Source organism: Rhinoderma darwinii, chromosome 4, assembly GCF_050947455.1.
Source record: "Rhinoderma darwinii isolate aRhiDar2 chromosome 4, aRhiDar2.hap1, whole genome shotgun sequence".
In the NCBI taxonomy this organism is placed as follows: domain Eukaryota; kingdom Metazoa; phylum Chordata; class Amphibia; order Anura; family Rhinodermatidae; genus Rhinoderma; species Rhinoderma darwinii.
This window is the reverse complement of record NC_134690.1, coordinates 112309347-112322482: the sequence shown is the minus strand read 5'-3', so window position 1 is coordinate 112322482 and position 13136 is coordinate 112309347. Positions and strand designations below refer to the sequence as shown.

At 43.8% G+C, this 13136-nt stretch overlaps 1 protein-coding gene and 1 long non-coding RNA gene across 2 annotated transcripts in view; one reads left to right on the top strand and one right to left on the bottom strand.

The window, feature by feature from the left end:
- XRN1 (5'-3' exoribonuclease 1) overlaps window positions 1-1478 on the bottom strand; it is a 103818-nt gene extending 102340 nt beyond the window's left edge. Inside the window, exon 1 of the mRNA XM_075861474.1 lies at window positions 1324-1478. Coding sequence (XP_075717589.1) covers window positions 1324-1398 — 75 coding nt within the window. The 5' untranslated portion in view covers window positions 1399-1478. The remainder of the gene's footprint in view (window positions 1-1323) is intronic.
- Window positions 1329-13136, top strand: part of LOC142759377 (uncharacterized) — a 52886-nt gene continuing 41078 nt past the window's right edge. The window contains exon 1 of the long non-coding RNA XR_012883130.1: window positions 1329-1507. This is a non-coding gene — a long non-coding RNA (uncharacterized LOC142759377). The remainder of the gene's footprint in view (window positions 1508-13136) is intronic.

Genomic DNA, 13136 nt, shown 5'->3' with positions numbered 1-13136 from the left:
ACACCACTATATCGCCTTTCCGAGAAAAGCCAAACAAACAAAGCGTCTCAGCTCCCACACCAGCGCTTCGTTTTAGCGATTGGGGGTCTCAGTGCTCGGGCCCCCACCAATCAAAACTTCTGATATGTCACTATTACATGGCAGAAGTTTGTTGAACGTTTAGTTACCCCTTAAGAGCGCCTTGGATTGCCCAACGGGAGTGAAAAACAACTGTATGTCCCAAACGTGAACGAATTGTATGTGGAACAAGTTTTATTGTTGTGCTGTTCCCTTTTGGGGTAGTGATCTGGCTGTGCCATGTTCCATCGGACGCAATATTTTGGAGAGATTCTTTACTAGAAGCAAAATGCCATACAGAGCCATACAGAGCACCATACAGAGCTGCTGGGACTCCGCGTGATCCACTAAAGGCTACTTCACATGGCTCTGCCTGGTACAGTCCAGAGATCTAAAAGCCCTTTGGCAATCTGACATGCCTCAATGGCACATTAGGTAGGTGGAAACAGAGGGACCAATGAAGGGCCCAGCACTCTAAGGCTATGTTCACACGGAGTATTTTGCAGGAGGAATATCTGCCTCAAAATTCAGTTTGGAAGTTTGAGGCAGATTTTCCTCTCCCAGCACGCCCATTTTCGCGCCGTTTTTCGCCCGCGGCCATTGAGCGCCGCGGGCATAAAACACCGCAAAATACGCTTTCTCTGCCTCCCATTGAAGTCAATGGGAGGTCAGAGGCGTAAACGCCCGAAGATCGGGCATGTCGCTTTTTCCCGCGAGGCAGTTTTACTGCTCGCGGGAAAAAGACGCCGACGCCTCCCATTGAAATCAATGGGAGGCGTTTTTGGGCCGTTTTTGCCGAGTTTTGCGACGCGGTTTCCGCGTCAAAGAACTCGGCAAAATACTCCGTGTGAACATAGTCTAAAACAGCAGATCCCTTTGGCCCCGACTCATGAACCCATGGATGGGCACAGGTATAAAGCAATGTATTACTATGGTGCAAGGGTTGTGTATGGAATTTTATGAATGCCTAGAATTACATAGAACTAGGAGTCGTCAGGGAATCAATGGGTAAGGGTCTCAACTGATGGGTATACCATTATGACGTACACAGATGGCGTCAGAAAAACATGAAAACGTTATAGCCCTTTATTAACATAGAGGAGGATGCCACATCACAGCCTTGTGCTTCACTGATCACCCACACAAGACTTGACTAGACATTGTACAATACAAGGGACTGGACATGCCCATACACGTCATGACTGGAGCGGCGTCACTCCATACAAGGAGTGATGTCATGTGACTACGTCACACACGCAGCGTTACCTGGTGCTCTTTGACCACCTCACTGAGGCAGGGGTAGCGCTCCGAGATCCAGCGGTAAAACTTGGGGACGCCCATCTTGATCCTATACGTTACCGAGCAGCTACAATCCAGACACACAACAGCCGAGCAAACAACCGTCACGTCCGGCGCTACTCCTATACGTCACTCCTTAGTAGGCGGAGCAGTAAGTCGGCGATATCGCCATTTTGCTACACCTAAGGGAGATTGCGTCTTGCTCGCGATTTTACCGCTTGTAAACGCTGGAGAACAAATTTGGCGTTATGAATAATAAGAGGGAGCAGTGCGGGTCGGGGCCAGAAAGTCGCATTACTGCTCTCAGTGTGCTTGCAATTCGAAAATGAAAGCAGGCTTCTGATTGGTTGTCACGGCAACGTGACTCAATTCCTCTGACAGAAATAGCAAGCAGAGGGCCGTCCCAGTGTACAGGAGTGATGGCGGCCTCTGTGCTCCTCCTCCAGGGAGGTTATTACTGTACGGGTGCATCATATAAGTATTGCTTCTGTATGGCGAAAGTCCCAGTCCTGGACGCACTGTCAAGGTAGTGCACATTTTGTTCAGTTTTTTTGTGCCTTTTTTTTTAACTAAAAAAACAGGAGTGGATTTAAATAAGAGAATTAGAATCTGTCCTTCGTATTTTCTCGTCCTTTATGACCCACGCTTGGTTTTGGTTTAATCAACTGCATCAACAAACCTGATCAAAACCTGCACGTGTGAATACACCACTAATGTAGTCCAAGGTAACCTGTGGCTCTACATTTGTGGTAAAACTACAACTCCCACCATAGTCTGTGCTGGGAGTTGAGGTAATACCACACACATATAGACTTCTACTGCAGTGTTATAAGGGGTGAACCTGCTACTCCCATTTCCCTCCTTTTTACCCAATAAGACACAAAACCTGACTTGTGGCACCTGCTTTATTAAACAATGCAAGTTCAGACAATACATCAGGGAGCCTGACACAAACTGCAACACTTCACCCAAATGGTCTGCCGGGCCACATCTGCACCCAGATACAATAAAGATAGGCCCCTCCTTCAGCCAGGCCACGCCTCCAACTGGCTGGCAATCCCAATGTTTACCATTGAGGTCCGGCAGCACAGCCGTGACCTCCCCACTGACAGTTGCCCTTCTGCACATTAGTGGCCAAAACTGCTGTGGGTCCCATAACGTCATCAAATGTCGCAGTTTCCGCCTTACTCAGATATATATTCCCGATTCCACCTTTTTGGGGAAGGGAAAGAGAGTGGGAACCAAAAAAGATTCCGTCTGGTTACCTTACCTGGCTACCCCTAATATACAGGTAACCCCCGCCGCTATCCCAAACCCCCCCCCCCCCGCCTTCTCTCTTTCCCGCCAAAACTAACTTGTATCCTAAACGAAAACCCTGAGTGAACTCCCTCCCCCTCTCTTGGCCCCCAGCGCCATCTTTAAAACAAGCTGTACTGCATTATTTTCCCCTAGCTCATTATTCCTGCTCTAAACACCCTCCTCTAATCTAAAAAAGCAAAACTTTTATTCCTCCATGGGCCACAGAGACCCCTCCTTAGAAGGGTTTTCCACTTTATAAAACAAAAAAGTATATAATCGGTGCGTGTCCGACTCCCGGACCCCACGATCCGCCACTCCGGTGGATAGGTCTTCAATTTTCAGAAAGTGGAACACCCATTTAACCCCTTCCCTCTTTAGCCACTTTTGACCTTCCTGACAGAGCCTCATTTTTCAAATCTGACATGTGTCACTTTATGTGGTAATAACTCCGGAATGCTTTCACCTATCCAAGCGATTCTGAGATTGTTTTCTCGTGACACATTGGACTTTATGTTACTGGCAAAATTTGCTCGATATGTTCAGTATTTAATTGTGAAAAACACCAAAATTTAGCGAAAAATTGCAAAAATTAGCATTTTTCTCAATTTAAATGTATCTGCTTGTAAGACAGGCAGTTATAATACACAAAATTGTTGCTAATTAACATCCCCCATATGTCTACTTTAGATTGGCATCGTTTTTTGAACATCCTTTTATTTTTCTATGACCTCACAAGGCTTAGAACTTTAGCAGCAATTTCTCACATTTTCAAGAAAATTTCAAAAGGCTATTTTTACAGGGGCCAGTTCAGTTGTGAAGTGGTTTTGAGGGCCTTATATATTAGAAACCCCAAAAAAGTCACCCCATTTTAAAAACTTCACCCCTCAAAGTATTCAAAACAGCATTTAGAAAATGTCTTAACCCTTTAAACATTTCACAGGAATTAAAGCAAAGTAGAGGTGAAATTTACAAATTTCATATTTTTCTGCAGAAATACATTTTTAATACAATTTTTTTTATAACACAGAAGGTTTTACCAGAGAAATGCAACTCAATATTTGTTGCCCAGTTTTTGCAGTTTTAGGAAATATCCCACATGTGGCCGTAGCGTGCTACTGGACTGAAACACCGGCCTCAGAAGCAAAGGAGCACCTAGTGGATTTTGGGGCCTTATTTTTGTTAGAATATATTTTAGGCACCATGTCAGGTTTGAAGGGCTCTTGCGGTGCCAAAACAGTCAAAATCCCCCAAAAGTGACCCCATCTGGGAAACTAGACACCTCAAGGAAATTATCTAGGGGTGTAGTGAGCATTTTCACCGCACAGGTTTTTTACAGAAATTATTGGAAGTAGGCCGTGAAAATTAAAATCAACATTTCTTCAAAGAAAATGTAGGCTTAGCGATTTTTTTTCTCATTTCCACAAGGACTAAAGGAGAAAAAGCACTGCAAAATTTGTAAAGCAATTTCTCCCGAGTAAAACAATACCTCACATGTGGTAATAAACGGTTGTTTGGAGACACGGTGTGGCTGAGAAGGGAAAGAGCGCCATTTGGCTTTTGGAGTTCACATTTAGCAGGAATGGTTTGCGGAGGCCATGTCACATTTACAAAGCCCCTGAGGGGACAAAACAGTGAAAACCCCAAACAAGTGACCCCATTTTGGAAACTATACCCCTTGAGGAAATTATCTAGGGGTATAGTGAGCATTTTGACCCCACAGGTTTTTTGCAGAAATTTTTGCAAGTAGGCTGTGAAAATGAAAATCTACATTTTTTCAAATAAAATGTAGGTTTAGCTAATTTTTTTTCATTTCCACAAGGACTAAAGGAGAAAAATCACCATAAAATTTGTAAAGAAATTTCTCCCGAGTAAAACAGTACCCCACATGTGGTAATAAACGGCTGTTTGGACACACGGCGAGGCTGAGAAGGGAAAGAGCGCCATTTGGCTTTTGGAACTCAAATTTAGCAGGAATGGTTTGCGGAGGCCATGTTACATTTACAAAGCCCCTGAGGGGACAAAACAGTGGAAACCCCCCACAAGTGACCCCATTTTGGAAACAACACCCATTGAGGAAATTATCTAGGGGTATAGTGAGCGATTTGACACCACAGTTTTTTTGCAGAAATTATTGGAAGTAGGCCCTGAAAATAATAATCTACATTTTTTCAAAGAAAATGTAGGTTTAGCTAATTTTTTCTCATTTCCAGAAGGACTAAAGGAGAAAAAGCACCACAAAATTTGTAAAGCAATTTCTCCCGAGTAAAACAATACCCCACATGTGGTAATAAACGGCTGTTTGGACACACGGCAGGGCTTAGAAGGGAAAGAGCACTATTTGACTTTTTGAGATCACATTTAGCAGGAATGATTTGCGGAGGCCAGGTCACATTTGCAAAGCCCCTGAGGGGACAAAACAATGAAAACGCCCAAAAAGGGACTCCATTTAGGAAACTACACCTCTTGAAGAATGCATCTAGGGGTGTAGTGAGCATTTTGACCCCACAGATGTTTCATAGAATTTATTAGAATTAGGCAGTGAAAATAAAAACAGTCCTTTTTCTTCAATAAGACGTAGCTTTAGCGCAAATTTTTTCATTTTCTCAACAAATAAAGGAAAAAAAGAACCCAACATTTGTAAAGCTATTTCTCCCGAGTACGGCAATACCCCATATGTGGTCATAAACTGCTGTTTGGGCAAACGGCAGGGCTCAGAAGGGAAGGACCGCCATTTGGAGTGCAGATGTTGCTGGATTGGTTTCTGGGCACCTGTGGGCCCAAAACAGTGGAAACCCCCCAGAAGTGACCCCATTTTGTAAACTACACCCCTCAATGCATTTACCAAGGGGTGTAGTAAGCATTTTAACCCTGCAGGTGTTTTGTAGAAATTAGTGTGCGCTCAATGTTGCAGAGTGAAAATGGCATTTTTTTCCATAGATATGCCAATATGTGGTGCCCGGCTTGTGCCACCATAACAAGACAGCTCTCTAATTATTATGCGGTGTTTCCCGGTTTTAGAAACACCCTACATGTGGCCCTAATCTTTTGTCTGGACATATGACAGGGCTCAGAAGTGAAGAGTACCATGCGGAGTGGAGGCCTAATTTGGCGATTTACAAAGTATTGGTTCACAACTGCAGAGGCTCAGATGTGAAATAATAAAAAGAAACCCCTGATAAGTGACCCCATTATGGAACTGCACCCCTCAAGGCATTTATTAAGGGGTGTAGTGAGCATTTTCACCCCACAGGTCTTTTCCATAAATGAATGCGCTGCGGATGGTGCAAATTAAAAATTTATATTTTTCCCTAGATATGCCATTCAGTGGCAAATATGTCATGCCCAGCTTATGACGCTGGAGACACACACCACAAAAATTGTTAAAAGGGTTCTCACGGGTATGACGGTGCCATATATGTTGAAGGAAACTGCTGTTTGGGCACGCTGTAGGGTTCAGGGCCGAGGGAGCACCATTTGGCTTTTGGAGAGCGGATTTTGCTTGGTACTATATTTGTTTGAGTATTGCTGGTGTTTTATAATGTGGGGGTACATGTAAGCGGGGCGGAGTATATAAGGGGCATAGTCAGGTGGTATAAAAAAATAAAAATAATCCATAGATGTGTGTTACGCTGTGAAGCAATCCTTTCCGCACAGGCCAGTGTCGCACTGATAAATGGTGTCATTTCTTATCCCCCTTTTGGTCCACACTCCGCGCCTTTGTAGTTTGGGGAATTTTGCTGGGAAAGTATTATCCTGGTATAATACGGGCACCGTCGCTTCCATCGGATATGATTGGGCCCTCCCTTCCTGGTTCCCTAATTTTAGGTCCTTGATAAATCGCCTCTTGAAACAGAAGAAATGTTCTCCTCGGGCACAACTGCATATTTTTTTATTTCCTGACTTATTGGAGCCATAACTAATTTTATTTTTCATAGACGTAGCGGTATGAGGGCTGGTTTGTTGCGGGACGAGCTGTAGTTATTATTGGTACCATTTTGGGGTACATGTGACTTTTTGATCACCTTTTATCCTATTTTTTGGGATGCCAGGTAAACCAAAAAACGCAATTCTGGCACAGCTTTTTTTGGTTTTTTTTTATACAGAGTTCACCACGCATTATAAACTACATGTTACCTTTATTCTGCGGGTCAGTACGATTCCGGCGATACCTCATTTATAGAACTTTTTTATGTTTTACAACTTTTTGCACAATAAAATTACTTTTGTAAAAAGAATGTATTTTTTCTGTCGCCAAGTTGTGAGAACCATAACGTTTTAATTTTTTTGTCGACGGAGTTGTATGAGGGCTTGTTTTTTGCGGGACGAGCTATAGTTTTTATAGGTACCATTTTTGGATACGTGCGACTTTTTGATCACTTTTTATTGTAATATTTGTAGGGCAAAGTGACTAAAAAACAGAAACTCTGGTAACGTTTTTTACGGGTTTTTTTTACGCTGTTCACCGCGTGCAATAAATAATATAATATTTTGATACCTCCGGTCGTTACGGTCGTGGCGATACCAAATACATATGGTTTATTATTATTTTTCAATAATAAAGGACTTGATAAGAGTAAAAGGGGGATTGTGTGTTATTTGATTACTTGAAACTTTTATTGTTTTCAAACTTTTATTTTTTGCACTTTTTTTTACACTTTTTTATACTTTTTTTACACTTTTTCTCAAGTCCCACTAGGGGACTTGAAGGTCCAACGGTCAGATTTTTTTTTTTCTAATACATTGCACTACCTATGTAGTGCAATGTATTAGATCTGTCAGTCATTCACTGACAGCAAGCCGTTTAGGCTTCGCCTCCCGGCGGGGCCTAAATCGGCTTCCGTAATGGCAGAGCAGGAGACCATTGTGTCTCCTGTTGCCATAACAGCAGTCGCCAGTCCCGATTGCCTGTCAGGGCTGGCGATCTGCTTGTAACCGCTACGATGCAGCAATCGCTTTCGATTGCTGCATCGAAGGGGTTAATGGCAGGGATCGGAGCTAGCTCCGGTTCCTGCCGTTACAGGTGGATGTCAGCTGTACAGTACAGCTGACTTCCACCGCTGATGACGCCGGATCAGCTCCTGACCCGGCGCCATCTTGCCGGCAGCTACGGAAGCCGATCAGGCTCCGCCGCCGGGCGGATCTTGACCGGCTTCGGTGCTAGGCAGACCGGGAGGCCAGTATTAGGCCTCCGGTTGCCATTGCAGCCACCGGAACCCCGGCAATTTCATTACTGGGGTTCCGATGAGCTGCAAACACCTTAAGTGCAGCGATCGCGTTTGAGCGCTGCACTTAAGGGGTTAATGGCGGGGATCGAAGCTAATTTCGGTCCCCGCCGTTACAGTCGGATGTCAGCTGTAAGATACAGCTGAGATCCGGTGATGATGGGACCGGCTCAGCTTCTGAGCCGGTGCCAAACGTTTGACGTACATGTACGGCAAGATGCGGGAAGTCAGTACTTTCCATGACGTACATGTACGTCAAATGTCGGGAAGGGGTTAAAGTCTATGTACACCTGTGAAATAGTTGTTTTGTTTTTAATAAAAATGTCTATCAGTGTGATTGGTGCATACTTTCTAAATACTTTTTATTAAAAATTCTTTTTACTTTTTGAGATACAGCTGCTTTGTATCCTGTATACAGAGCAACTGTATCGTGCACTGAGACCTGAATTTCTTCCATTCTCTTCAGTATGCTGCCCATGTGCTGCATGCCAGGGATCTCTCGACAAGCTGACCTATGATGGGGGTCACAATCTGCCAGATAGAATTCAGACATTGCTCTCCGTCCCTGCATGCCTTGGGTACTATTTTGAAAAATTCCATGATCTTTCCTCTTGAAAACTTGTCCTCTATGCTGTTCACTCCCGAAACATGCCTTGCCCTGAATTGGATGTTTAACTGCAGGCATCTCAGCACCAACTCATTAGCAAGTTAATCACTAGTCCAGGATTGCTTGGCAAATTGTTCACTTCATTTACCAGGCTCATGTTGTCCGACCAAAAAACCACCCATTTGTCCTGTAGCTCTTCCGCCCATAGCTCCACTGCCACTACTATGGGAAACAATTCTAGCAGCGTCCATCGAAATATGCTCCGAACCCATATGAACATGCTGCATCTGTGAACAGTCTTAGCCTCTGATTTGATGCCGGATCATCCAACCATACTGCCACCCCATTAAAGTCCTCCAAAAATCTATCCCACACTTCCAAATCATCTCTTAGGTTCTTTGTTAACCTAATTTTGTGAAACAACGTTTTTCCCCCCACTGTACTTTGCAGAAGTCTCTTACAGAAAATCCTGCCTATTGGTATGACTCTTCATGCCAAGCTCAATGGCCCTATCAGTGATTGCATCTCCTTCAGACACTCTCCTTGCCCTTCGTGATTTAACCGCTTCCTTCAGTATCAATACCTTATCCACCGGCAATCTACGGGCTTCCTCCACTGAGTCAATTTCAACTTCGAGCTAGACCAGCCTTGTGGTAGATTCCACCGTGTTTTTCTGCACTATGGGCACCCTAAACTCCTCCATAAGCTACATATACTGCCCTTTTTTGGAACCACAGACCGTAGAATTCTCCGGTCCCACAAACAAAATATTGTCCAAATAATGGGCGATGTAACTCCTTCCTGAAACCTTCTGCAAACTATATGACTCAAATAATGCACACAAAACTACAATCTATTGGGAAGCATTTGTCCACATAACCATTTTTTTAAAAAACACCTGTGAATTTAAAACTCTCCTGATGTAGCAGCAACAGACTGAAAGCCGATTATATGTCCACTTTCGACATCAAGGAACCTTTACCAAGCGTCCTTTCCAAATCTACTGCCTCTTCAAAGGACTGATAATGAATCTCACACATCCCCTCCTCAATAGCATTGTTCACTGACTCCCTTTTGGATTTTCTACGCTTCCTCTCCCCCATACCTTCTTTTTCCTACTTAGCTGACGTCGCTTCCCTGGTTAGCTCAAAAATATCCACAAATCTTCCATCTCTTATCTTTCTAAATGTCTTTGACTACAAATTTGAGTAAGTAGGAGACAATGCGCAGGCATATGTATCCACCACCACCACTGCCTTCATCGCTTCTCCTGGCATCAACCTACTGCCCATATTTGGTTTTATCTTTCACCTCTTTTTTCTTTTTTTCCTCAATATCTTAACGGATTTACTGAGGGCCCTCACCCCGGAAATCCTTTCCTCATCTGAAGACTCATCATTTTCAGATGCATCAGGGGAAGACTCACCTAGGTCTGCGATGTCCTCTCTGTTCACTTGCTCCCATTCTTCGATGGATCCCTGCACTTGTACATTGCCTCCTTTGGGGTTCCGCCTAAGGCCTGGTTCCTGGAATCACAAACAAAGGGCCGGTCTCTGCTGTCTCCACTGCTTGCATTCCCTGTGCTGCCTGCACCCTCTTCATTGTTGGACGACCATGCTATACCATATTCCCTGTTTGCTGCTGGCATGTGCCCCATTGCCTTTGATTTATGGACTTTGATACCTGACCCCACGGTTGCTGGGCCATGCTGGTCCCTAGTAGGGATGCACGATGCATCGAAACTTCGATACTGTTTCGATGCCGTGCACCCCCAAACGGTTCAATACCGTTATTTCATGTATTTCGATACTGAGCTGTGCGGCCGCACAGCTTAGCATTGTAACACATGAATGTATGAGAGCGGGGCTGCGGCTGTGTAATACAGTCACTGCCCCGCTCCTGAGTCCTGATAACAAGTGCGCGGGGTCAGGATGATGCGATGCGGCCAGCGCTGCACTATTGAGCGGCGTCACTGAAGACAGAACATGGCGGGCGCACTGCAAAACACCCCCGTGTTTTGTGTTCAGTGCAAGAACCGCCACTCATTAGAGAAGCGCCGGCCGATTCACCTCAGGCTGACCGTGCGTGCAATTGTTGTCAGGAGCGGGGCAATGGCTGCATTACACAGCCGCAGCCTCGCTCTATAACGGCGGAGATCAGAGAAACCGCTCATCTCCACCGCTATTCTCCTGAATGCTGCGACCACAGCGGACTGCAGCATTCAGGGGAAAATGAGAAGGGGGGATGCCCCTTGGATCGCGTCACAGGGAATTCCTGTGACACGATTGAAGGATATACCACATATGGGCAGACAGCCTAGGGTCCATTAAAGGACCCCATGGCTGTCTTACCATATTTCCTGTTGTTAGGGCATACTTAGGTATGTCCTAACAACTGCCTATGTACTATCCGTACACAGGCTAATGTACTGGTATATAGATATATGCCTGTGTACTATCAGTATATAGATATATGACAGTACATTAAAGTTTAAAAAAATAAAGTAAAAACATAAAGTGATGTTAAATTAAAAAAAATACACATACACCTTTTTTACAATAAACATTCAAATAAGTCTCAATACATAAAATATACACACATTCAGTATTGGCGCGGCCGTAATAACCTGCACAACAATTTTTTTGCATCATTTATGATGAGTACGCTGTAAAAAAATAAAATAAAAACTGCTTTCTATCACTTATTGTGGGGCACAAGGTGTGATGAATTTAACCTCCATGTGCCTCACATTAACCCCTTGCGTACCTTCGCCGTAATAGTACGTCGCTGGCCGCTTATTCCAGCGTACCTTCGCCGTACTATTATGGAGCAGGAATAAACTGTCACTATGTGAAATCATTGACAGCTAACCATCTCTGCTACCGGCCTGGGGACCAATTAGCAGTCCCCAATGCCGTCTGTGACGTCGTCTGCAGGAGAAAGCTCCTGTCACTTTCTCTGATCTCATTTCTGTGAGATACGTGAGGAGATCAGAGAAAGCGGTGTAAAAAAAAAACAAAACACTATTTTTATTAACCCCTTCCCGAAAATGGGCGTATAGTAACGCCCTGAGGATGAAGCGGGCACATGAGCTGTGCTCGCTCCATCTTCATCGGATGTCGGCTGTAATATACAGCCGACATCCCACTGCAACTACAGCGATCACTGTCCTCTCCGATCGCTGTAGTTTAACCCCTTAAATGCCGCTGTCAATAGCGACAGCGGCATTTAAGTGATTGATACAGAGGGAGGGGGCTCCCTCTGCACCCCATTGCCCCCCCCCCCCGTGAAAAATCGCGGGGTTCTGATGGTTGCAATGGCAACCAGGAAGCCTAGCAAAGGCTTCCTAGTTGCCAGGTACGGGAGCCTATTAGGTCCTGCCCAAGGCAGGACGTAATAGGCTCAACTGTCAGTTGTAAAGTGACAGTTACAATACACTGCACTACATCAGTACATACAGAAGTAGTGCAGTGTATTGTACAGGGGATCAGAAGATCAGATCTTCCAGTCCCCTAGTATGTGTAAAATAAAAAGTGAAAAAAAGTAAAAAAAAGTTTTAGATAAATAAATAAATAAAAGTTTTACGTAATGAAAGCAATAATCGCCTTGTTTCCCTGATCAAGCCCTTTATAATTAGAAAAAAAAAGACAAAAACTAGACATAATAGGTATCGCCGCGTTCGTATTGGCCTGACCTAAAAAAAATATCATATTATTGATCCTGCACGGTGAACGCCGTAAAAAAAAAATACCATAAAAAACAATGGCAGAATTTCCTTTTTTGGTCACGTTGTTTCCAAAAAAATGGAATAAAAAGTGATCAAAAAGTCGCGCGTAGCCAAACATGGTACCAATAAAAACTTCACGCAAAAAACAAGCCCTCACAAAGCTCCGTCGACAAAAAATAAAAAAGTTATGGCTCTCAGGACATGGTGACACTAAAACATTTTATTTAGAAAAAAGTGTTTAGTTTTTTTTTTTTGTAAAAGTAGTAAAACATATAAAAACTATATAAATTTGCTATTGCCATAATCGTATCAAACCGCAGAATAAAGTAAACATGTTGTTTATACTGCACAGAGAACGCCGGTAAAAAATTATAAAAAAAATAGTGTAAGAATTTCTGGTATTTGGTCTCCTCACCTCAGAAAAAATGGAATAAAAACTGATCAAATTATCGCATGTACCCCAAAATGATACTAATAAAAACGACAGCTCGTTCCATGAAAATCAAGCACTCACACAGCTCGTCAACGGAAAAATAAAAAGTTCTGACTCTTGGAACGCAATAATGCAAAACGACGGCCCAGACTAATTTCTATGTGCAGCAGTTCTTCACCTAAAACCCCACGTCATCATTTGCAGCCCCCACTGGTAGACCCTGTAAATGCAGCGAAAACGATGACATTTTGGGGTCTGTGCTACATATGGGGCTAGTGAAGAAGTCAAAGATTAGGCAATGCTGGAGTGCGGATATTTTGTACAACACCACAGACACCCTTTAGAAGTGCGACTCCTGCACCCAATAATCCGGCCTGTGCATGAAGGATTGGTTCAAAGCGTACGTCACTATACAGGGATAATTAATTTTATTATTCATTCTCCCCATTATTACATCATCCTATTATGACCTATTGCACTCCGCCCAGCTTA